Source organism: Poecilia reticulata, chromosome 7 (genome assembly GCF_904066995.2).
Source record: "Poecilia reticulata chromosome 7, P_reticulata-male-v2, whole genome shotgun sequence".
NCBI classification, from domain to species: Eukaryota; Metazoa; Chordata; class Actinopteri; order Cyprinodontiformes; family Poeciliidae; genus Poecilia; species Poecilia reticulata.
The window spans coordinates 31982682-32008204 of record NC_088836.1 but is presented as its reverse complement, the minus strand read 5'-3'; the positions used below and the strand labels follow the sequence as shown (position 1 = coordinate 32008204).

At 47.5% G+C, this 25523-nt stretch overlaps 1 protein-coding gene across 1 annotated transcript in view; it reads left to right on the top strand.

The window, feature by feature from the left end:
- Window positions 1-4162: 4162 nt before the first annotated feature.
- The window catches only part of kcnd1 (potassium voltage-gated channel, Shal-related subfamily, member 1), a 35239-nt gene continuing 13878 nt past the window's right edge, over window positions 4163-25523 (top strand). Inside the window, exons 1-4 of the mRNA XM_081609475.1 lie at window positions 4163-4359; window positions 7364-8082; window positions 9747-9992; window positions 10606-11318. Coding sequence (XP_081465601.1) covers window positions 7927-8082; window positions 9747-9992; window positions 10606-11318 — 1115 coding nt within the window. The 5' untranslated portion in view covers window positions 4163-4359; window positions 7364-7926. The remainder of the gene's footprint in view (window positions 4360-7363; window positions 8083-9746; window positions 9993-10605; window positions 11319-25523) is intronic.

Here is a 25523-nt window from a genome sequence, read left to right as displayed (position 1 = left end):
TGACACAGTTTCACTTGGCTAGAGGTGGATGGTTGTTTGATGGTTGATCCACCATCATTTGTCGACTTCAACCAAAAATCAACGATTCTATTTTTCAACGCTGATTTAACATCGTGTGCTATCTGGGAATAGTCTTTACCACCTGTGTAAACTTTGCTGGTGAATGTTATAACACACGTTTTATAATATGTTACATTGTTTCATTTCTAATATAGGCTCTTGTGTCAGATAATCTAAGTCAATGTTAGAGAATAATTAATTATTTTAGATTTACAGAATCTCAGTTATCCTTCATAGCGGCTGAACCCGTATTACACCGAGCACTGTAGCTAATATTAGCTGGTATCTATTAGCCGGTGGACATAAATACAGTAAAGTAATATTATAATCACAATATATACACAGTAATATGTCCATCTTACTTGTGAAATGTTGTCTGTGGAGCCTCACATCAATAGTCCATCGATCAGAACAACAATATCCTCAGTGCTGAGGCATCTTCTGCTGTTTTGATTGAGCAAAGTAGGAGGGATGACCTCTCCAAGATGGCCGCCGTATTTCCTGCTCCGGAGCAGCCAATAGGGTCTACTCTATATTATGTCTATGTGGCCGTTAGGCCTCACAAGATGGAAGATTTCGTCTTCACCGACTCGCTGCACGCCTGTTCGTGCACTGCTGCCTCTCACTGGTGGACATGGTGTATTGCACTACTTCACACTTGTGTTTAGAAATGGCGTCCAACCGACCGACACACCTACAACTTGCATCATTTGCCTCAGTTCTCGTACGCACAAGGGTTAAAACAGCCTTAAATGATGTTTCAAATGTAAAAGTTCATAAGTGCTTTGTAGACATCTTGCTGTAAAACTGTAGGATCGATTAAATTAAGAAAATTAACACTAAACAACATCACAGAGCTGTATATTACTACATAAAGCTAATTTTTAAAGTTCAATCAGTAATACTTTTATAACAAATTTATGTCAGATCATGATTTCTTGGTTAATGTCAAGTTGTCACAACAAAGACATTTTGAATAAAGTCAACTTTGTACTAAAAGTGTCGTAATTTACCGAATGACACTTCATGGCAGCAGTCATGAATATTCATGTCTCATTCATTTTATTTTCATTTATTTTCAACTGGTTTAAATAACAAGCTGAACAGAGAATCCATCAAATAGTGATATAACAGTTTTAATTACATCTAATTATGCTGATGATTTCAGGCTGGTCCCGCTCAGACGATGGACTGAAACCGGATCCGCTTCAGCATCTGGAACTGAAACCGGATCCGCTTCAGCATCTGGAACTGAAACCGGATCCGCTTCAGCATCTGGAACTGAAACCGGATCCGCTTCAGCATCTGGAACTGAAACCGGATCCGCTTCAGCATCTGGAACTGAAACCGGATCCGCTTCAGCATCTGGAACTGAAACCTGATCCGCTTCAGCATCTGGAACTGAAACCTGATCCGCTTCAGCATCTGGAACTGAAACCGGATCCGCTTCAGCATCTGGAACTGAAACCGGATCCGCTTCAGCATCTGGAACTGAAACCTGATCCGCTTCAGCATCTGGAACTGAAACCGGATCCGCTTCAGCATCTGGAACTGAAACCGGATCCGCTTCAGCATCTGGAACTGAAACCGGTTCCGCTTCAGCATCTGGAACTGAAACCGGATCCGCTTCAGCATCTGGAACTGAAACCGGTTCCGCTTCAGCATCTGGAACTGAAACCGGTTCCGCTTCAGCATCTGAAACTGAAACCGGATCCGCTTCAGCATCTGGAACTGAAACCGGATCCGCTTCAGCATCTGGAACTGAAACCGGTTCCGCTTCAGCATCTGGAACTGAAACCGGATCCGCTTCAGCATCTGGAACTGAAACCGGATCCGCTTCAGCATCTGGAACTGAAACCGGTTCCGCTTCAGCATCTGGAACTGAAACCGGTTCCGCTTCAGCATCTGGAACTGAAACCGGATCCGCTTCAGCATCTGGAACTGAAACCGGTTCCGCTTCAGCATCTGGAACTGAAACCGGTTCCGCTTCAGCATCTGGAACTGAAACCGGTTCCGCTTCAGCATCTGGAACTGAAACCGGTTCCGCTTCAGCATCTGGAACTGAAACCGGTTCCGCTTCAGCATCTGGAACTGAAACCGGTTCCGCTTCAGCATCTGGAACTGAAACCGGATCCGCTTCAGCATCTGGAACTGAAACCGGTTCCGCTTCAGCATCTGGAACTGAAACCGGTTCCGCTTCAGCATCTGGAACTGAAACCGGATCCGCTTCAGCATCTGGAACTGAAACCGGATCCGCTTCAGCATCTGGAACTGAAACCGGTTCCGCTTCAGCATCTGGAACTGAAACCGGATCCGCTTCAGCATCTGGAACTGAAACCGGATCCACTTCAGCATCTGGAATCTGAGTGAAATACAACTTTCCGGGTTTTGGGCTCTGGGATTACGAACGCCTCATCAGACCCACCTTACACATCGGGGAACATTTCTCCAGCCGAAGCGAAACCCGACAGGACGCTTTGGGTCGAACCGGGCCGGGGGAGCCGTTTGGACCGGAGCAGAACCAGACCCACCGACTCAGCAGAACTATTCACGCCTTCATGAAACATTCAGGCAGCAGCTGCTCTGATTAATTAGTGATGTAGCGGCCCAGTCCAAGGCCCGGTTCTGTCTGCGGCCCGGTCCACTCTCTGCAGATCAACCAGGTGTTTCCTGGTGCTGACCCGGTTCTGCTCCTCTAGGAGAAACCCAGCTTCTCGGTTCAGAACCTCCCTGACTGGATTAGAGCTGATCTGTGGAGAACTCAGACGGTTCTGATGGGTTCTGGTGAAACTGGGCCACCAGCAGAGCCATTTTGGTTCTGGAGGGAAACTGGACAGAGTCCTCCATCCTGTCCTGTCCTCTGTCCTCCATCCTGTCCTCCATCCTGTCCTCTCCTCTGTCCTCCGTCCTCCATCCTGTCCTCTCCTCTGTCCTCCGTCCTCCATCCTGTCCTCTCCTCTGTCCTCCGTCCTCCATCCTGTCCTGTCCTCTGTCCTCCGTCCTCCATCCTGTCCTGTCCTCTGTCCTCCGTCCTCCATCCTGTCCTCCATCCTGTCCTCTGTCCTCCATCCTGTCCTCTGTCCTCCATCCTGTCGTCTGTCCTCCATCCTGTCCTCCATCCTGTCCTCCGTCAGAATGAATTATTAACGAGTTTCCAGCGTCTCCTCGTCTCATCGATTCGCCACAAAAAGCTCCACCTTCATCCTCCTCTTCCTCAGGCAGAACCAGAACCGCTCTGAAAGACAAAACCTGGTCCAGTCCAGGTTTTCCTCCTGACCCAGACCAGCAGAAGGAAAACATTCCATGTTTATTTATCAACCTGCTGGGGTCAGAGTTCATCCTGTAGGCGGCTGCTGGTGGCCAGAGGGGCCAGCAGGGGGCGCCAGCTATCAGCAGGATGCTTTGGAGTCCTCTGACTTGATCCGACGCTCTGCAGGAACAGAACCGCTTATTAGTTCATCTCTCGGTTCTCCTTCAGGGGCCCATCAGGGTCAGAGATCTAGAGTTATAGATCTAGAGGCAGCTTCAGTTCTTCCAGCTGGAAACCAGAGATCAGGCTGACCTCTGACCTCTGACCCTTCAGAGCCACATAAACGCTTTTCAAAGTGTTCCTTCTACCAGCTGCAGAACCTTTCAGGATCAGTGGACTAAAGTCTCAGCCAGGCAACATGTTCTGGTCTACAGAACCAGAACCAAACTGGACCAGCAGCTTTCAGCTTCTATGCACCGCAAATCTGAAACCAACTTCCAGAAAACTGAAAAACTGCCGAAACCCTGAGCTCCTTTAAGGCTAGCCCTGGTTAGCCTGGAGCTAACCCTTCATCAGACAAACACTGGGACCGGGACTGGGCCGGGTCTTCAGGACTCCAGTCTGTATTTAATAGTTGATGATGAGGAGTGATGAAGATCTCTAGAGAAGGATTTTTCTTTAAAGGAAACAAAGTTTTTAAGTTTCTGGATCTGTGACCGTCGAGTGTGTGTGTGTGTGTGTGTGTGTGTGTGTGTGTGTGTGTGTGTGTGTGTGTGGGGAGGAAGAGAGAGTAAAAGGCTAAAAGGAATGACAACAGAGAGTAGAGAGAAAGCAGTGAGAGAGGAGTGGAGGGAGGGTCGAGCAAGCGAATGGAGGAGGAGGAGCGTGAGGAAGAGGAGGATGACAGGAGATGTGGTTGTTGCCGCGGCAGCAGAGGAGCACAGCTCACAGGCAGCACAACTACTCCTCTGTTTTTATTTGTCCTCTTCCTGCTGCTTTCACCTGGAGGAGCTGCTTCCTCTTCCTCCTCTTCATCAGCCTGACCAGCGGTAAGTAGGATGGAAACTGCTCCAGATTCACTGCTGAGAATAGAAAGACGAGGAAGAGGAGGAGGAGCGGGACGGGACGACTGGGAGGAAGAGTTTGGAGACAAACTCAACTTCCAGAGAGACGATGAGCGAAAACACCAACTGTGTGTGTTACTGTGTGTGTTACTGTGTGTTACTGTGTGTTACTGTGTGTGTTACTGTGTGTGTTACTGTGTGTTACTGTGTGTGTTACTGTGTGTGTTACTGTGTGTTACTGTGTGTTACTGTGTGTGTTACTGTGTGTTACTGTGTGTGTTACTGTGTGTGTTACTGTGTGTTACTGTGTGTTACTGTGTGTGTGTTGCCTGATGTTGATGTAATCCACGTGATGAATTAGTGATGAACTTCTGCTTTTAAGCGCCTCACACACACACACACACACACACACACACACACACACACACACGCACACACACACACACACGCACACACACACACACACACACACACACACACACACACACACACACACTCTGTGCTCATTAATATTCACACCCTTGGAGCTCTTGTCCAATCAGAAGTCAGCCTGAATGTTTCCTGTGGAGGAACCTGACCAACCCGTATGAACCAGCTGGACTTCACCTGGTTTCCTGTGTTGGGTTGAAGGTTCTCCTGGTTTCCTGTGTTGAGTTGAAGGTTCTCCTGGTTTTCTGTGTTGGGTTGAAGGTTCTCCTGGTTTCCTGCAGCGTTGGGTTGAAGGTTCTCCTGGTTTCCTGTGTTGGGTTGAAGGTTCTCCTGGTTTCCTGTGTTGAGTTGAAGGTTCTCCTGGTTTCCTGTGTTGAGTTGAAGGTTCTCCTGGTTTCCTGTGTTGGGTTGAAGGTTCTCCTGGTTTCCTGTGTTGGGTAGAAGGTTCCACTCTTTGGGTTCTTCTGGAAGTTCACTTTCTGTCAAGATGGCCGCCGTTTTTAATATTTGAAGCCAGTTAGTTAAACCATCGGTTTTCAAGGTTCAAAATTTATAGGCTGTGATTTGACACCAAACACAAAATCCTGTTTCATGACAACCAGGGAGGCCATAGTGAAAAATAAGAAATGATAGGAAATATGACTTCTACATGTTCAGTTATGTATGACTTAACACCCAAAGTATTTGTCAGATAATTAGCAAATTTAGCATGAAAATGACATTTCCTGGATGACCATGGCAGACATTTTGAAAAATGGCCGCCATGTTGACTTTTCCAGAGGCCAACATTGTTTTTCAAACAGCAAACATGATCATGTCCACATGAGATTTAATTGTCTCCTGTAGAAACATTTCCACGCTGCTGATCCAAAGGTTCTGGTTCTGTAGCGCCTGATACCGCTGCTCCTAACGAAGAATGATCTAAAAATAAACTGATATCGATCTCAGCGTCTGGGAAGCAAATTAAAACCCAAACTGTACCAGAAAAGCAGAACCGGGCTCAGGAGCTGGTCAGAACGGAAACCCTCTGAGGTTCTGCAGGGTCCAGCGGCCCCTAGGCATGTAGCCGGGTCATCAGCAGGGCGGGGCGGTCGGGGTGTGTTGGACCTGGTCTGTGGTTCCGCCTGGAAGCGGGTTTGGACCGTGTCTGCTGGTTATTTTGCTCTGTCTGGTTTCTGCCTCCTGAAGCTGCAGCAGCTCATCCTGCTCTGGTTTCCATGTTCGGACCTGAATGTGTCTCTGACCCGCTGCAGCCTCAGGTTGCTGCCAGAGGAACGGCCTCGATCCCGATCCGGAACCGATCAGAACCCGGACAGCAGAGCGTCTGAGTTTAACCGTGTTCCTCCAGGAGCTGCTGCAGCTCTGAGGTTCCTCTCCCTCGGTTCTCCTGCGGTAAACTGCGACTCGCTGAAGCTCGGCTAATGGTTTCACTCCAGCAGCGCCGCTCTCCCTCTGGGTGTGGCCGGGCTCAGATGTCTGTCTGGATCAGAACCGGGCTCCGGATCAGACGGTGTGAAGCTGGGGAAGACGACCTTCCTGCTGAAGCATCAGCAGCTCTGACCTCTGAGGGTCTGGAAGCTTCCAGGGATAAATGTTTAATGACAGATTTATTGTAAAGCAGCAGGTATTCCAGGTTTATTCCAGGTTTATTCCAGGCCAGGGCCTTAACTCCAGATATTTCAGGAGAACTGGAACATCTGGACCTGGAATGACCATCTGGTCAGAGGAATTGATCGGTATCGGAAACGTTTTCCAGGTATTGATCAGATCACATCAGAACTGGTTCCTGATCCGCGGGTCGCTCTGTTCTTTGGACCTCAACTTGCACAGTTTGACCGGGTAAAAGGTCAGGATCTGACCCGGTTCTGCAGAACCTCTGAAGATAGATCATGCAGAACTGGGTCAGAACCAGAGCAGAACCGGGCTGAGGGTACAACACCAGACCCTCTCTCACATAGATCCGCTACTAATCTGTGTGACCGAACTCTTTGTCAGCTGCTGAGAAAGAAACCAGCCAACACACACACACACACACACACACACACACACACACACACACACACACACACACACACACACACACACACACACACACACACACGTGCGCGCGTTTGCATGGCTATCTTTGTGGGGACTTTCCTTTGACTTCCATTCATTTCTACAGCCTAACCCTGACCTTTACCCGCCCCATTGTCCAGAGGGTGTTAGCCCCGCCCCTTTCTCCAGACAGAGGCTCTTAGCCCCGCCTCTTCAGTTCTGCCTGTGACAGCTCATCCTGTAAACAGCTGCTGATAAGGAAACCTTTTTGAATTTTGCCAGTTTTAATAAATCATTTTGTTTATGTTCCTATTTTCTTTACTCTTTGTGGATTTTGGTTCTTTCATTCTTCCTGATTTCTTTAATCTGTTTTTATTCCAAGTCTGTCCACCGGTCAGATTCCCTTAGCTGCTCTTCTGTTTCCTGCCTGAACCTCCAGGCTTCCCTGTCCTCCGGGTTTCCGTGGTTTTCCCTCCTGCTTTGCGTCTGACTCCGGCTCTGATGTGTTTGTGTTTCCTGACAGGACGGCCTTACATGGACACGCAGCGCAGCGCCTCCTCTGGCCTTCGTTTGGGGGACGGAGAGACGGAGCCGAGGACGGCAGAACCGTGAGCACTGCATCCTCATCACCCTCATCATCGTCCTTTAATAAGAGTGGCGCAGGAGGCGGAGACGCTCTTCATCACTCCTGGATTTATTTGCTCTTCTTCCACATCCCTGCAGAAATAAACAACGATATTAAACTTTATTATTATTGTTTGACTCGGCGGCTTCAGCTTTAATAAAGAGCCTGTTGGATGAAATCACGCCGTTTTCACCCTGAGGAGCTGAAAACAGGAAGTTCACCTGCCAGGTCTTCCTGCTCCATCTGGGCCTTTTTCATGGCTTGACTCCTTCCTGACCTCTGACCCCTCCCTCCCCACTCAACATGTCCAACCCACTCGCCTCTCGCAGCCCAGACCAGACCATGAAGTCAGATCAGGTGGAGCAGTGAGCCCTGCTTTAACTAGGCCTCCTACCTAACGCCATTAGCCCCGCCCCCTGACGCCTCTAGACTCCTCCTCCCGTGAAACGCTCTGATGCAAGATGGCAGCTGGCGTAGCCACGTGGCTGCCGTTTGCGCGGGCGGCGGCGGTGGGCTGGCTGCCGCTGGCCAAGAAGACGATGCCCAAACCGCCGGTGGACAACTCATCCCGATCCGACGAGATCCTGTACGTCAACGTGAGCGGCGTCCGCTTCCAGGTGGGTGCTGCCGTGTACTGAGCATGCTCCAGCTGATGAAAATATTCTGCATAATAACTCCAAACTGTTGGGTTAGGGTTAGGGTTAGGCAGGAGTCATGGAGCAGAGATGTTTCCTGTCAATAAGCTGCAGACTCAGCTTTTGGTTTCAGCTCTAAAAAATCAGCTGAATCACAGAAACTTGTGAAACGGCTGGACTGAACCATCGCAAATTCATTCTGGGAAGTTCAGAAAAACTGGAGACTGACTCCAGAAACTGGTTCCATCTCAGTAGTTCAGTCTGAACAAGTCCCAGGAAAACCTACAAACTGGTTCCAGCTCGTTGGTACCGGGGAGGCGCCAGATATGACCCAATCTGCAGTCGGCCTCCATCTTCAGGATTAAATGTTTGTCATGAGACTCTGACAGACGTAGTTCTTTTCTCCAACTCGTTTCTGTGGCCAGCTGGCTTAAAGAAAGACAAACGGTCCATTTCCTTTCTGACCTGGGAAGGTTTGGGTCTGCTGAGTCACAGCAGGTCCAGTCAGCCAGTCCGTCCCGACTGCAGCATCAACAGGTCTAAAGACATTGGTGCCAAAGTATCCATTAGTTCCTCATTCATTCTCATCGGGTTCTGCTTCTCTGATCGGGTTCTGCTTCTCTGATCGGGTTCTGCTTCTCTGATCGGGTTCTGCTTCTCTGATCGGGTTCTGCTTCTCTGATCGGGTTCTGCTGCATGAAGACCAGAAAGTCTTCTAACCATCCGGTTCTCTGTAGAACCAGTTCTGCTAACATTCTGCCCCGTTTCTCGCTCTCTGTGAACATCAAACGGTGAGAAACAGAGCAACGATCCAGTTTCAGAACCAGTAAGTGGTTAAAACCACCAGCAGGTCCAGGATCTGGACCCTGGTCCGGTCCAGAGCTTCTGTCCTGCAGCATTTAGATGCATCCCTGCTCCAAAAGCTGGACCAATGAATGGATCGGTACCGGGCCTCTGCAGAACTCCAGCCTGAGGATGAGGAGAAGCTGGAGCTTCTGACAGAACCAGAACCAGTGATTCCAGAGGTTCTGGTTCAGTTCCACTTTTAATGTTGGTTTCTGGGTTCAGTTAGCAGAACCCATCCCAGCAGGAAGAGGGAGGAGTCCGGTTGGAACCGGATCGGGCTGGTCCGCCTGGTGCCGGTTCACCGTCTCTGTCCGCACCCAGGTTCTGGTGTGATGATGACTCCCGCTCTGGACCTGCTGCTGGTCTTTAACCTTTAATTGGTGTGTTTGCAGTCAGGTTCTGGTCAGGTTCTAAAAACAGTTTGGGTTCTGGAAGCCTGATGTGTTCGGTTTATGGGCTAACCGGGCCAAACGTCAGGACTGGTTCTCATCTGGACCACCAGCAGATTCCTCCTTTTGGACCGGTCCAGACATTTCTGAATCTTCCTAAATGAGGCTGAAGGGTTACTGTGGACTCTCCACTGTCCAAGTGGTGTCATCTCCAGAACCACTGCCAGAACCGCTGCCACAGAGCTGCGGCTCTGCTCCTGGTTCTGCAGGAGTGTCTTCAAACCAGCAGCAGAACCAGCAGCAGAACCGTTCAACTTGTGTTCTGGAGCAGAACCCAGCTGGCTGCTAACAAACCATGAGCCTCTTCCTTCAGTTTGTGATCATGTCCTGCGTTGTTCTCGGTCCCTGCAGACGTGGAAGAACACTCTGGACCGCTATCCCGACACGCTGCTGGGTTCCTCGGAAAAGGAGTTCTTCTTCAACGAGGAAACCCAGGAGTATTTCTTCGACAGAGACCCAGAGATGTTCCGGCACATCCTGAACTTCTACCGGACTGGGAAGCTGCACTACCCCCGACACGAGTGCATCCAGGCGTTTGACGAGGAGCTGGCCTTCTACGGCATCGTGCCAGAGATCATCGGGGATTGCTGCATGGAGGTAGGTCTGGAGCTGCTCCTCCTGCTGCAGCGGGCATTAACCCTGCTGGCAGAACCAGAACCCCCAGATGAGTCACGGAGCAGATTGCTCTTTGAGTCTTTCTAACCAGTTAATCTAAGGAGGAACTCCCCCTTCCCCCCGCATCACAGAGCGTCTAAATCAGGAATGCTGCAGTTTCCTTCTTTATGACCTCTCTGCTCTGCGGCGCCTCCTGATTGGCTGGTAATGCCTGCATCATGGCGGTGTGCTTACGGTAGCTTCAAGTTTTTATTTCCTGCTAATGCTCAGCATTAATGTTGGACGTTGTGTAGCTGAACTCATTAAGTCTCTGTGGAGAAGAGCTTCATCAGCCAAACGAGCAGAGAGGAAACAACCTGATGGATCTGTGGGGGTTTCTAAGCAGCCCCTCCTCCATCATGAGCTGCAGTCTGATTGTGGAGAGCTGTCCAACTGTTCTCTCTGATTTCTGTTAATGAGACCTAAACGGGTCTTCTGGGTCCAGAGAGGCTTTAATGGAGGATGGTTCTTTATTTCTTCCTCAGTTTGATGCAGAAATATGAATTCAGACTCAGCTGTGTTCAGCCCAGTTGATGTTCTTCTTCTCCTCCTGAAGGAATACCGGGACAGGAAGAAGGAGAACCAGGAGCGGCTGGCGGAGGACACAGAGGCCAACGAGGCGACCGACGCCCCGCTGCCCCCCCACAGCACCTCCAGGGAGCGCCTGTGGCGCGCCTTCGAGAACCCGCACACCTCCACCATGGCGCTGGTCTTCTACTACGTCACCGGCTTCTTCATCGCCGTGTCGGTCATCGCCAACGTGGTGGAGACGGTGCCCTGCCGACCGCCCAAGGGTAGTGTGAAGGACCTGCCCTGTGGCGAGAAGTACCAGCTGGCCTTCTTCTGCATGGACACGGCCTGCGTTCTCATCTTCACCTTCGAGTACCTGATGCGCCTCTTTGCCGCGCCCAGCCGCTGCAAGTTCATGCGCTCAGTGATGTCGGTGATCGACGTGGTGGCCATCATGCCCTACTACATCGGCCTGGTGATGCCCGAGAACGAGGACGTGAGCGGCGCCTTCGTCACCCTGCGGGTCTTCCGGGTTTTCCGGATCTTCAAGTTCTCACGGCACTCGCAGGGACTTCGCATCCTGGGCTACACGCTGAAGAGCTGCGCCTCAGAGCTGGGCTTCCTGCTCTTCTCCCTCACCATGGCCATCATCATCTTCGCCACCGTCATGTTCTACGCCGAGAAGGGCACCAAGGGCTCCACCTTCACCTCCATCCCAGCCTCCTTCTGGTACACCATCGTCACCATGACGACGCTGGGGTGAGTGGGCCTGGGCTGGATGTCTGACATCAAACAGATTGTGTTTTGCTGCGTGTTGTTGTCATGGCGACCGGAGCGCGTGCTCCTCGGCGTAAACAGTCAGGACACGGATTCCTGGTTCCCACCATGAAAAGAGATGAAGTGTGTGTTTTCCTCCCACATGCTGCTTGTCGAGTATGGTGGTGTGTGTTGGCTGCCCACGCTCCTCACCACTGCCGGTGGATGGAGTGTGTGTGTGCGTGTGTGTAGGGCTGCAGCTCTGGTCTATTATCTGCTGTGTGTGGAGCAGCAGAGTGGGAGTCAGGAAGCGGCAGGCCGCGCTGGCCGTCCTGCTGGAGGCTGCTCCGTGTCTGGAAGCCGAGGTCAGGAGGCTCTGAGTGTGAGCCGAAGCTGCCCTGGTGCTAAAACGGCATGAAATGCTGAGCAAACACATTAAGGTCCTTTTAACACCTTAGAGGAACCTCTCGGGTTAAGAAGGTGTCATCACAGCTTCATCACACCGTCGCTACATTCAGGTCAATTTGAAATTGCTGGTTCTCTGGACTGCTGGGTTCACTCAGACCTTCTGCAGACACTGAAGCAATGCTACGTTTCTCCTGCCAGTAACAGGAAAATTACACCGAGATTTCTTCCCCAATAGGTTTTTCTAGGCCTGTCTGGGACAGTTCTCTGGTTTCAGGATGTTTTCCTCCTGATGGTCCGGTAGACCCGGTTCTATTGGGACCAAAACATCATCATCTGCTCCACCTCCAGCTGCTGTGGTTCTCTCTCTCTGCTCTGAGTCAAACCAACCTGTTCCCCTCCTCGTGAGTCTAATCTAGCACGTCTTTGTTTTGGTTGTATTTACCCAGAATTCCCTGCGCTGTAGTCCATGTCCTGCTTTTAGAGCGGTCTCTGGTCCGCTTGGGGTACGAATTTCAACTGCACCAGAGTCATTTCAGCTGAATCCAGACTGAGGCTAGTAGGCGCACCGGACCAACCGAACCGGACAACTGGGACTGGAGTTGGATTGAAGTGGACTGAACCGAGCTGGAGGGAACGATGCAGTCTGAGTCACTTGTAAGCATCTACAAGGGGGCAGACCAGAACGCCCCCAAATTCAGACCTGCCTCTCAAACAGCTCTTCATTGTTGTATCATGCACTGTCAAAGAATATTTCTCCAAATTCAAACATATTTCTGTGAATAACAGCAGGATAACAGCTGTGTGTCGATCAGATCAGATGGAGGACAAGAGCTGGAGGCTCCATCACAAATCAGGCTAGAAGGACTTCTACCTCGCCTCCACCTGCGGCTCCACAGGAAGCTGCAGCTCTGGTCCAGATGGGCTCTGCAGGTCTGGAAGTTGCAGGGATCTGAAGGAAGTTCAGACAGACACACTGAGAAACCGGACCCAGCCCTGCAAGCTTTATCCTGTTATGTTCCACTCAAACAGAGGAACAGCTTCTCCCTGCCCGGTTAATGGATCAGAACATTTCCCAACAGAACCTGGGTCAAGGCGTTTCAGGTTTCACACACTGCAGAGCAGCTTTCAGCTCCACACAAGATGGATCGATTAAAGCCTGACGTCTCCAATCTATCAGTTACCCAAAGGCGTTTAGTCTGATTAGGGGGGGTTCCCTTCAGGGAGGAGTCAACGCAGCTTTAAGGGAGGAGTCAACGCAGCTTTAAGGGAGGAGTCAACGTTGCTTTAAGGGAGGAGTCAATGTTGCTTTAAGGGAGGAGTCAATGTTGCTTTAAGGGAGGAGTCAACGCAGATTTAAGGGAGGAGTCAACGTTGCTTTAAGGGAGGAGTCAACGCAGATTTAAGGGAGGAGTCAACGTTGCTTTAAGGGAGGAGTCAACGCAGCTTTAAGGGAGGAGTCAACGTTGCTTTAAGGGAGGAGTCAATGTTGCTTTAAGGGAGGAGTCAATGTTGCTTTAAGGGAGGAGTCAATGTTGCTTTAAGGGAGGAGTCAATGTTGCTTTAAGGGAGGAGTCAACGTTGCTTTAAGGGAGGAGTCAATGTAGCTTTAAGGGAGGAGTCAACGTTGCTTTAAGGGAGGAGTCAACGTAGCTTTAAGGGAGGAGTCAACGTTGCTTTAAGGGAGGAGTCAATGTTGCTTTAAGGGAGGAGTCAACGCAGCTTTAAGGGAGGAGTCAACGTTGCTTTAAGGGAGGAGTCAATGTTGCTTTAAGGGAGGAGTCAATGTTGCTTTAAGGGAGGAGTCAATGTTGCTTTAAGGGAGGAGTCAATGTTGCTTTAAGGGAGGAGTCAACGTTGCTTTAAGGGAGGAGTCAATGTTGCTTTAAGGGAGGAGTCAACGTTGCTTTAAGGGAGGAGTCAACGTTGCTTTAAGGGAGGAGTCAACGCAGCTTTAAGGGAGGAGTCAACGTTGCTTTAAGGGAGGAGTCAATGTTGCTTTAAGGGAGGAGTCAATGTTGCTTTAAGGGAGGAGTCAATGTTGCTTTAAGGGAGGAGTCAATGTTGCTTTAAGGGAGGAGTCAACGTTGCTTTAAGGGAGGAGTCAATGTAGCTTTAAGGGAGGAGTCAACGTTGCTTTAAGGGAGGAGTCAACGTAGCTTTAAGGGAGGAGTCAACGTAGCTTTAAGGGAGGAGTCAACGCAGCTTTAAGGGAGGAGTCAACGTTGCTTTAAGGGAGGAGTCAATGTTGCTTTAAGGGAGGAGTCAACGTAGCTTTAAGGGAGGAGTCAACGTAGCTTTAAGGGAGGAGTCAACGTTGCTTTAAGGGAGGAGTCAATGTTGCTTTAAGGGAGGAGTCAATGTTGCTTTAAGGGAGGAGTCAACGTAGCTTTAAGGGAGGAGTCAACGTAGTTTTAAGGGAGGAGTCAATGTTGCTTTAAGGGAGGAGTCAACGTAGCTTTAAGGGAGGAGTCAACGTAGCTTTAAGGGAGGAGTCAACGTAGCTTTAAGGGAGGAGTCAACGTAGCTTTAAGGGAGGAGTCAACGTAGCTTTAAGGGAGGAGTCAACGTAGCTTTAAGGGAGGAGTCAATGTTGCTTTAAGGGAGGAGTCAACGTAGCTTTAAGGGAGGAGTCAACGTAGCTTTAAGGGAGGAGTCAATGTTGCTTTAAGGGAGGAGTCAACGTAGCTTTAAGGGAGGAGTCAACGTAGTTTTAAGGGAGGAGTCAATGTTGCTTTAAGGGAGGAGTCAATGTTGCTTTAAGGGAGGAGTCAATGTTGCTTTAAGGGAGGAGTCAACGTAGCTTTAAGGGAGGAGTCAACGTAGTTTTAAGGGAGGAGTCAACGTAGCTTTAAGGGAGGAGTCAACGTAGTTTTAAGGGAGGAGTCAACGTAGCTTTAAGGGAGGAGTCAACGTAGTTTTAAGGGAGGAGTCAACGTAGCTTTAAGGGAGGAGTCAACGTAGCTTTAAGGGAGGAGTCAACGTAGTTTTAAGGGAGGAGTCAACGTAGCTTTAAGGGAGGAGTCAACGTAGTTTTAAGGGAGGAGTCAACGTAGCTTTAAGGGAGGAGTCAACGTAGCTTTAAGGGAGGAGTCAACGTAGTTTTAAGGGAGGAGTCAATGTTGCTTTAAGGGAGGAGTCAACGTAGCTTTAAGGGAGGAGTCAACGTAGTTTTAAGGGAGGAGTCAACGTAGCTTTAAGGGAGGAGTCAACGTAGCTTTAAGGGAGGAGTCAACGTAGCTTTAAGGGAGGAGTCAACGTAGTTTTAAGGGAGGAGTCAATGTTGCTTTAAGGGAGGAGTCAATGTTGCTTTAAGGGAGGAGTCAACGTAGTTTTAAGGGAGGAGTCATCGTAGTTTTAAGGGAGGAGTCAATGTTGCTTTAAGGGAGGAGTCAACGTAGCTTTAAGGGAGGAGTCAACGTAGTTTTAAGGGAGGAGTCAACGTAGCTTTAAGGGAGGAGTCAACGTAGTTTTAAGGGAGGAGTCAATGTTGCTTTAAGGGAGGAGTCAACGTAGCTTTAAGGGAGGAGTCAACGTAGCTTTAAGGGAGGAGTCAATGTTGCTTTAATAGGAGTCAACGTTGCTGTCAGATTATTGCAGGCTGAGCTGCAGACAGTCTCTCCATCCCATCAGTTAAACTGAAACGATCGTCTCCTCTCGTCTTTTCTGGTTTGTTTTCTTCTTATCTCCGTTTTCCATCCAGCTGCTTTATTGCTTTGCTCCTGTTTTATCGCTCCACAAACAAACCGGCAGTGAAATAATAAAGCCATCACAGGACTGTGTGTTGGGGGGAACATTTTCTTGGTCTCCATGAGAGGAAATGCTGTTTTTGGGTTAGAGGTTAGGACTACAATGTGAATTGACTTTTAGTTGGGTTTTGGGGTTTAGGGTTGGGGTTTATGGTTTGGGGTGCGGGTTTAGGGATGGGGATAGGGTTAGGGTAGGGTTAGGGATTCAAGCTCTCTCGATCACTTTCCCCACCTCGTCTGTCGACTGGGTAGTTAAAAGGAAAGCCACATTCAATGCACGGCCCACTGCACGCAGCTCCCCGTTCCAACTGGAAGCACCTGAGCAAAGAATGAGTGCATATCTATATTTAAACATGATCAAAGTGTCTTAAAACCAACTAAAACACCTAAAACTAATAGAACTCCCCAGCTAGCCTCAGCTAATTGATCTGAATGTCAAAGAATGCAATGGACCCACCCCCAAATACCGAAAGGTACTAAACTGAGCAGTAAAGAAAGCTCGTTTTTACAGTGCAAAGTCCAGCAGTAGTTGAGAACATAGTTATTGTAAACCTTCAGAAGGACAATCTGCCATGACAGCTGTGAAAATGCAGTAGAAGTTCAGGTTAACTCGAGGTAAATCGATGTAATAAAGTTCTCTTATTGAGCTTAATTATTAAATAAAAATGAGTTAAGGACACATCATCAGTAGTGGGCCTCGGCGTCATAGGACGTTTCGGCCATTATCACTAGACACTAGACATGGCCGATGAAGCCATGCTGTGTGTCCGGGATTAAAATCAGTTATGTTGAGTTAAAATGAGACTTGAGTGTGTAGCGCAGGATCATGTGTCTCAGATTGGAGTATTGAGGAACCCTCATCAAACTTTATTTCCCAAAGGATGAAGAATGATTTAAAAAACAGAATGATTCAGAATTAACCAAACCTTTATTCCTAAAGGAGCAGCATATAATCTGAGCGTAAACTGAGTTAAATCTAACATTAAGTATTTAAAGGAACAGACTGTTATTGAACATGAACTCCAATCTCAGGCAAAATTCCCTTAAATCACAAACCAAGCAGGTGTTAGCTCCAGCCATTAGCCGGGATTCAAACCAACAGCTGGAATGAAATTAAAGAGCAACTCCAGTGGTTTCTGTCTTCTTTTCTTTGACATTTCGGTCTTTGGTGGCTTCAGGAAGAATGAACGAACAGTTTGATATAAGGGGAACTCACCCTGCGTTAGCAGAGACGCTTCAGCTGCAGCTCGTGGTGTCCGGGATCAAAATGACGGTACGTAGCAGGCAAGGCATCGCAATGCATCATGGGCAAGTTCAGCGGACATGTTTGTAGTCCAAGTCTGATTGTCCGTTCGGTTTCTTCGTCGATCTCCAACACGTAGCAAAGCTCGTTCTAACCCATCCGGTTTGAACGAGGAGCTCATGCTGATTCCAACAGTAAAGGTTTGTCAGGGTTTGCACCAAAAAACGCTAAAATAGAAGCTAATTAAAAGTCCAGCCCCAATGCATGATGGGTAAATTCAGCGGACATGCTTGTAGTCCACATCTGAACAAGCAATTCAAGCGCTTTGCAGAGACTCAGAAGTGAGATGAAAGGCTGGACCAAATTTCATTTCAGAAAAATGGAGTTTGAAAACAAAGAAATAAAAGATCATGGTGAAAAAACGGACTTTACAATCAAAATGCAGATCTTCAGAGTAAGAAACAAACAAGAATCCAGCATCCAGTAGGGTTGCCACCTTTCAGAAATCAAAATAAGGGACGCCCACCATGGCGCGTCGCCCTACTCAGGTGGGATGTCCGCTGCAGTGATGGACATTAGTTTATGGCGGTGTTCTTTCTTTTTAAAAAGTGATCCAAAGAGCAATCGTTCATGTAGAGGTCAGTTACCCAGATAGCACAGAATGATTGATCACTTGTATGTTGAATCAACGTCAGGGTTTCAACCATAACTGACATTATATCAACGTTGATTCAACCATCATTTGTATATCAATTTACATGCAGATTTGTGTTGATTTCATATTGAATGAAAGCTAAGGATGTATGTACATTTTTAGGTCTGACAGGTCTGCATCATAACATACCACTAAAGGTTTCCTCACTGTTGTTAAACACACTATTTTATTGATAGATAATGGGTATGATGGGTATGTGTCATTCAAAAGTATTTTACATTAACATATTACCAAAACTGTACAAAAGGTTAAAAATGACAACATAGGTTTAATATAACATTTTATTTAAGAAAAGGGACAGATCTTTAAACATATTTGACTCCTTTTTGACTGTCAGAATAACAGTCTATTGTCCACAGAAGAACAAAGTCCATGAGGTTAAGCTTTGTACTGTATGAACCAGGGGAACGGTACAAGTTGTGGTACACAACATCTTCCAGTAGTGATGGCCCACCTGAATCCAGGCTTCGAGGCTTGTGTCATCTTGCTGTAAACCACGTGACTGGCAACAAACGAGGCCTCTCGTTGCATGGGTCACGTGACTGCTTCATTTTGCGTGTCGGTTTTCAAAATAAAAGCGTGATGAGCCGTGCTGCATCATGGGTTGTTGTGCTTTTGGTCTTGCATCACCACATGCTCTACCAGACTAAACAATAAGCCCCGCCCCATTTTAAAAACTCAAATCTCACAAAATCTCGCAGGATTTCATACTTAGGCCTGGAGCAGTGGGCAGGATGAAAATAATACAAAATGAGACATGACCTCAATTATTAAAAATATCTGTTTTGCCCCAAAATAACCAGGATTACTATGGGCACAAAACAATGCCCTTATTTTTCAATAAACACATTTAAGATCAAAGTAATACTGAAAAACGTACCATAAAACTGCTCAGAGGAGAATTCAATTCAGAAGCTGGTTGCAAACAAACCAGCAGCAAAGTGGCTGTTTGGTTGGGACAAACCACTAGTGTAAAAAGGGGGAGTCGGACTGTACAACTCCTAGTAGAGACTTGTAGATGTTTTTATGTCAACACATTGTGCACAGTCAGTAATAATATTTAATTTGAAACAAGATTAACCCCCACTTAGTAATAAAATGTTCTGACCCAGAGCTCAAGGATGGGGGGAGGGAAGAAGGGATGAGAGGGGGTAAAGAGAGGAAGGCTGGGAGGAGCAGGTGAGTGGGGGGAGGTTTGGGAGGGAGTAGGGGGAGATGAGGAGGTGATGAGGGGTGCAACAAACTGCACAGATTGCACATGATGGTAAATCAACATTGAATTATAGTCAGAATGGTTGGTTTTTGGTTGAAGTCGACAAATGACAGTGGATCAACCATCAAACAACCATCCAGCTTTAACTGTTACAAAGGCTCGAGTGGACCTTACTGTTTGTTATTGAGATTGGGCCAGGTGTTGGTTGGTTTGGTCTGGGACGGGGAGGTGCGCCACCCAGTGGTGAGTTCTCTCCATGGCACTTTCAGCAGCTGCAGAAACACAGTGTCTCAGCGTGGAGGCTGCAGCTGGTGGCGACGGTTTCGGTTGGGGTGGATGTGCGTTCCTGACTTGTTGTAAGTGTTTTGTTGTTAAATGTGTTAAGGTAGTTATTATTTAGTAGTTCCGCCTGTGCGGTATGATGACGTTGTGTTCGTCGGGCCGTTGTTAGCATGCTGCACATTGTTAGCTTCTCACCTGTTGTATATGTTGTATAGTATTTCAAGTATTTTGGCTTATTACTGTTCGTGTGCTCGTTAGTATCCGTACATGTTGATGTGCCTGTTTATTGTGAATTTTAAGTTACTTCACGTGGGTAAACCTCTTTAGCTATCAGTCGTATCGTTTGATGAACATGTGGTCAGTTTGTGGCCAGCAGGTGTCGCTGCTGCCACTTGTACTGGATAAATGTGTGAGATGAATTAATGTGGGCTTATTTCTGTTATGATCTAGACCACATCTCCAACTCCAAGCCCACCTTTTGCTGCACATCTGTACCAACTCAATAAAGAGAGATTGCAAAGAAATCCCATCTACAGTTTGTCCTGATCGACACACAGTGGCGAGTGTAAATATCCCACCAGCCTCAACTTCAGAGTAAATCCTCACCTACACTAACCAACTAACCAATGTTGAAACTGTGTCATTGAATCAATGTTGTTTTGTCGTTGAAATCTAATGACTGAAATGCTGATGTCTGATCAACGTCTGATCAATGTTGAATCAATGTCAGCTGTTTTGCTGCACCTCTTCCCCTCCTCTCCTCCTCATCAGAGCTCTGGGTCAGAGCATTTTATTGGTCTGGTCGGCTCGAGCGGTTGCCATGGCAACGGCTGTGCTTAAATGACAGAGAGATGGAGAGTAAAAAGGTGTGATTGGTTTAGAGCTGATCACCTGTTCAGGTTGTTTCACCTTTGACCTTTACAGCCGCTGTAGTTTCTGAATATTCAATAAATTACAAACTTGGACTAATTACCTGGTTCTTTATGATTATACATCATTTACAACAAACATCAAACACAGTAAATGTTTCATTAAGTATTTAACAAACTAATGGCTTCTACAGCCATAATTATGTGAAATTAAATTAATTGTAATATAAAATATAGTTTGGTGCTTTGAGCTCAGAGTCTGAGAGGCTTTTACTTTATCAAATTTTATTTTTGCCTCTTATTTAGTGGAAATATTGATGTTGATGAGATTTTCTCCAGAATAATAACGTTTTTCAGCCTTTATAGCTCCACTGATGAAAATGAGGCTCTAACATTCACAAATAAAATAAAATCCAGTCCAACATCTGGTTTGAGGTGATTCCTCTGGAACCTGTTGGAGGAAAAACATCCCAACTTCAGAAGATGAGCTTTAACCTAACAGAGCTCTGTGGTTCCTCCTGTCAGTATGAGAGTCAGGGTGAGGAGGCGCCATGTTAGGAAGAGAAGCTGCAGGACCTTCAGAACAAACAGGTCATGATGCTGGGCTACTGATTATCCCTCTGTCTGGACACAGGACCAATAGAACCAGTTTAAAAGCTAAAATGAATGGTTATAAACCAGACATGGAAAACTGGGATGCTCTCCATGCCATGATGTTCAGGATTTAGGTCTCATGGCATCTCAAGGTGTCAACATGGCAGCCAGTGGGCTGAAGGAGGAAATACAGCTTTACTTTGTAGCAGTTCAAGAGATACCAGCTTTTATCGCTTCGCAAAAAAATTAATCAGCACAGAAACGCCAAAGCAATTTTATTTATTTATTTATTTATTTATTTATTTATTGTTTTGGTCATAGTACCCTCAAGAATTTAAAACTACTTTCACCCCTGATAGTGCTTAAGTTAAAACGTGATTAACCTAAAAACATTGTTTCACCTGGAGCCCAAGCAGGAGGGGAGGAGAGTGGAATGGGGGGGGAGATTTGGGGGTGGGCGGTGGAGGGAAAGGGGTTGGGCATTTGAATGGCAGGTGGTGGTGGAGAGATGTGAAAAACAGTTTACATTGATTGAACATTTAGATCACAAGTTCTTCCCCAAACCTTGTCCTGCGTGTTTTCAGTTCAGCAAAACTCGTTAATCAGACGTCCATTAAAATCCTGTGTGCTGAATTAGGGAAATGCCTAAAACTTGCAGGGCCTGGAGGACCAGAGCTGAAACACACTGGATTCAATGTTGGCATTTCAACTATTAAAATTTGACCACAAAACAACATTGATTCAATGACACAGTTTCAACGGTTTGATTGGATGGTTGTTTGATGGTTGATCCACCATCAGTTGTCGACTTCAACCAAAAACCAACGTTGATTTAACATCGTGTGCTTTCTGGGTTAGAGACCCCAAAACTACTCCAGCTGTCAAAGTAGCAAATCTTGAACATGTTTAATTAAGCAAGTGTAAAAAAATGAACCACTCAAGTACTGAGTAACTGATCATAACACCTGATTTAATATTCATAATGATGTGAATGAAATCAGATCAAAATGTGTCCTCAGACAGCCAACATTTATGTGAACATTGTGGTAAAGAGTATTACCAAAATATTTACACCAATAAGGAGTTAGGTTTGGAGGCTGGTTTAGCTTAGAAAAGAATGAAACAAACAAGAAAGATAATAAATGAGCCAAAGAGCCTCTTGTGTCTCCAGAGATCCAGGCTGCAGATCCTGGCAGGTGGAAAGTCTGATTCTATTCAGCAGCTAAAAGAGCAGCTCTATCATTTTTAGTTTATTGTTAAAGTAAAATTGTGAAGGTTAAAAAAATCCACCAGTGAACTTTAACATAAGACATTTATTTAGTATAACTCCTTTGGTCCCCTGTTGGCCCCCATCTAGATCCGCCCCTGGGCTGCAGGTCTGGATCTGACATTAATGATGCATTAAATAACCACTGAGTTAATAAAACATATCAAGATTTCAAAATAAAACATACAGAAAGACCTAACAAACCTTTTAAAGTAGAAATATTGATGTATTTACTGTTAATCTCAGTATCTTTAAATGACCACTTAAATTATTTTGGCTGATATTATTATTCATTAAATAACCAAATAATCAAACTAATATCGTTGACTAAGAGCACAACAAGAAATTGAATCAGTAATAAAATGTTCTTTAAAGGTGTCAGAAGATGATTGAGGGATGAAGAGTCGGTCGGTTTCTTCAGGTTCTGATTCGTTCAGCATCGACAGATTCATTGTTTTTAAATCGCCTTTATTCATCCTAACATTGTTCATCTCTGTCTTTACAGAGGTTTCGCTTCTAAGGATGGTGGAGAATCGGGTCGGGTGTTTTAAAAGAGGCGGGTTGACAGCAGCTCACTGCGGCTGCGCAGAGTCCGTCGCTAGGCAACCGCGACGTTCAGCGTCGGTCCGTAGCGTTCAGGGTCCTTCGGCTCCCGCTACGACAATTTAGCTGACCTTAAAATATCCTGTGTTTTATTTTGGCCATTATTGTTGTAATCAGTGTTGATGTGTGTCTGATAGGTGAGTCTATCACACATTTATAGAAATACGGGACAAATCGCGTCCCGAATCGGTTCAAAACGGGACGATTCCGTAGTTTAACGGACGGTGGCAGACCGAGCATCCAGTGAAGCTGAGCCAGGCTCTGTGTCTGCAGACGTAAGATGATGGAGTAAATTAAGTAAAACCACCTTTCATAATCTTTCTACAGAGCTTAGGGTGTGTGTGTGTGTGTGTGTGTGTGTGTGTGTGTGTGTGTGTGTGTGTATGTGTGTGTGAGGAGGAAGCAGGTACAGACTGGCTGTGTCTGAACTCCAGATGATCCTGCAGGAGCAGCAGAGCTTTCAGAGTTTGTGACGCCTTAAACTGGACCAGAACCAGAACCTCCAGGAGCCTTCAGAGACGGTCTGGATGAGCGTTTGGACCCTGGCAGATATTTTCCTTGCGTCCTGTTTTAAACCCCAGACTAACCAGAGTTACTTTCTGTGGCTTTAAAGGGAGAACGGCGGTTCTGACATTTAGATGAGGTATTTTTACTTTCTGGCCGTTCATTTTCCTCTGACGCTCCTCGGCTGACCTTTGTGGCGCCGCCGCCGGCGCCGCCGGGGCCTCTGTGATGGTGATGGTGTTCATTCATGAAGCGGCGCTGCTTGCTGCTCCGGTTTCAGTCGTTGGTTCCAGACTAATTGATGGCTCTGGTATCTCAGAGAGCAAGTTATTTATATTAATGTTTCATAACTAAATCATTAACCCTCCAGACGGTTCTGAATACTGTTGATGCTTCTGCAGGCAAAGACGCCCACCAAGCAGCGACCCGTTTCTGGTTCTGTAGCTGGAAGCGACCAGAACTGGCACAGCCAGCCAACATCAGTGTCTGACCTCACCAAGGCTTTGGAGCTTGATAGTCATCTGCAGTTTCTATTTTATGTTTCTCTTTGAAAACAATCTCTGCTGAATCCAACGTCAAACGAGAAGGCGGATAAAGCAACTTTAATCTGATTAAATTAAAATCCAAACTTTACGGAAACAGCCTGGAGGCCAGCAGGATCTGTCCGTGAACTGAAGAACTGGGACGGACCAAAGGGATTACTGGGACCAGCAACAGGCGAGACAGAAAGTTTTCAATCGCTGAAACAAAGGAGACTCCAGAACCGGCTGCTCAGCGGGTTCCTGCAATCACCAGAGTCCCTAGGAAAACATCAGCGTCAGTCACACACACACAGAGAGACACACACAGACACATAGACAGAGACACACACACGCACACACACACACACACACGCAGAGACACACACACACAGAGAGACACACACACGCACACACACACACACGCAGAGACACACACACACACGTTTGCATGGCTATCTTTGTGGGGACTTTCCATTGACTTCCATTCATTTCTACAGCCTAACTCTGACCTTTACCCTTTTCCTAACTCTAACCAACCATAACTCAATTCACACCTTAGTCCTAAATCTGACCCCTGACCCATAAACAGTGTTTCCCTTGTGGGGCCCAGGCTTTGGTCCCACAAGGAGCAATTGGTCCCCACAAGGTATTACAAACTAACACACACACACAGGCGGTTACATATCTTCAATCAACGCAGCAGCGGGAAGATGTTCTGATAATCTGATTAAAACCTGAGTTCATGTGTCAGAAATGGAGACAGATGGTCACACACACACACTCACACACTCACACACACACACACACACACACTCACACACACACTCACACACACACACATACACACTCACACACACACACACATCATCTTGTGTGTTTTCTGGTTAAAGTTGAAGCCTGGGTCGGTCAGGGATCCTGATGCATTCTGGGAAACGTAGTGAGTCGCTGCTCTCTGCAGCTGAACTGTTTCTGTTCTGCTTCCTGTGAGGAAACCTTCAGATCGGATCAGTCGCCTCGCCGGCCTCCATCGTCTTCCCGGACCTTCAGATCGGATCGTCCTCCAGAGACCCGACTTTAAGACGAGTTAAGAGTAAAACCTGAGAACTGCTGAGCTCTTCTCGTCCTTCGGCTTCCTCTCGTTCTGCCTCAGCTGGAACCATGGAGCTCTAGAACCAGTTCGGTTGAACACGGGCCAGAACAGAACAGCCTTTATTCGGACTCGGTGCCCAACCAGAAACATGGTCTGCATTCGCAGAGCTGCAGTATGAGACGATTTGAGCTCAGGTCTGAGTGTGAAGGTTTGTCCTGGTGCTGCTGGTCCGTCTGCCTGGCTGAGCTTCAGAGAAACTTTCCTCCTCTCATCAATTATTTCCTCTCAGCGTCTCAGGCCTCCATCTTCTGTTCTGCTTCAGTTTTCCTGCGGTTGCAACGGTTAGCGTTAGCATTCGTTTTGCTGATTGTAGGTTTTTGCCGCCATGTTTTGGATTTTGCACCATTTATATGTTTTCTGCACATATGCCTCCGTCTGTCACCATAGCAACCAATCAGGTGACCGTCTGACCTGATGGTTACCTCAGGTCTGAATGTGGACTGTGATTGGTCCAGGGAACCCTCCTATGAGCCCTCTGCCCCCCCAGGGCCGCTCCTCGCCGGGTTCTGGTGGTTCTGGATCTGCAGCTCTGGAACATCAGCTGCTGCTCTGAAATATTTATTCCAGACTGAAGGAGCCAGAAATAGAAGAGAGGAGGAGGCAGAAAATAAAGGCGGCAGGAGCCGCAAATAGAAACCAGGATGAAGCATCAGATCACCGTTCCTCCCGCCGGTCTGCAGAGTCACGCTTCCTGTTGACGTGACGTCAAACCAGCTGACCGGGACCCTGCAGGGTTCCGGTCCGTTTGGACCCTCAGGACCTCTGGAGCAGTTTGCTTCATGTCCGGCTGACCAGCAGAACGAAGGCAGAACCACGTCTGGTTCCTCCTGCAGCCGGGCCTCAGAGGTCGGACTCTGAGTCACCAGAGGTTCCCGGGCCGATGTGGGACAAGCAGACGCCTCCAGCAGGAACTCTGAGACTCGCCGGGCCGGACGGTGAGGAGGAACCAACATGGACCCGTCTGACTGCTGCACTTCCTGTCTTAGCGCCTGGTGTTTCCTGCTGCCAGCCGCTGTTGGCTGATCCCCACCTGTTCCTGAAGCTGAATCCTCAACTGGAAGGAGAACATCTGGACCATCTGGACCTGGTTCCT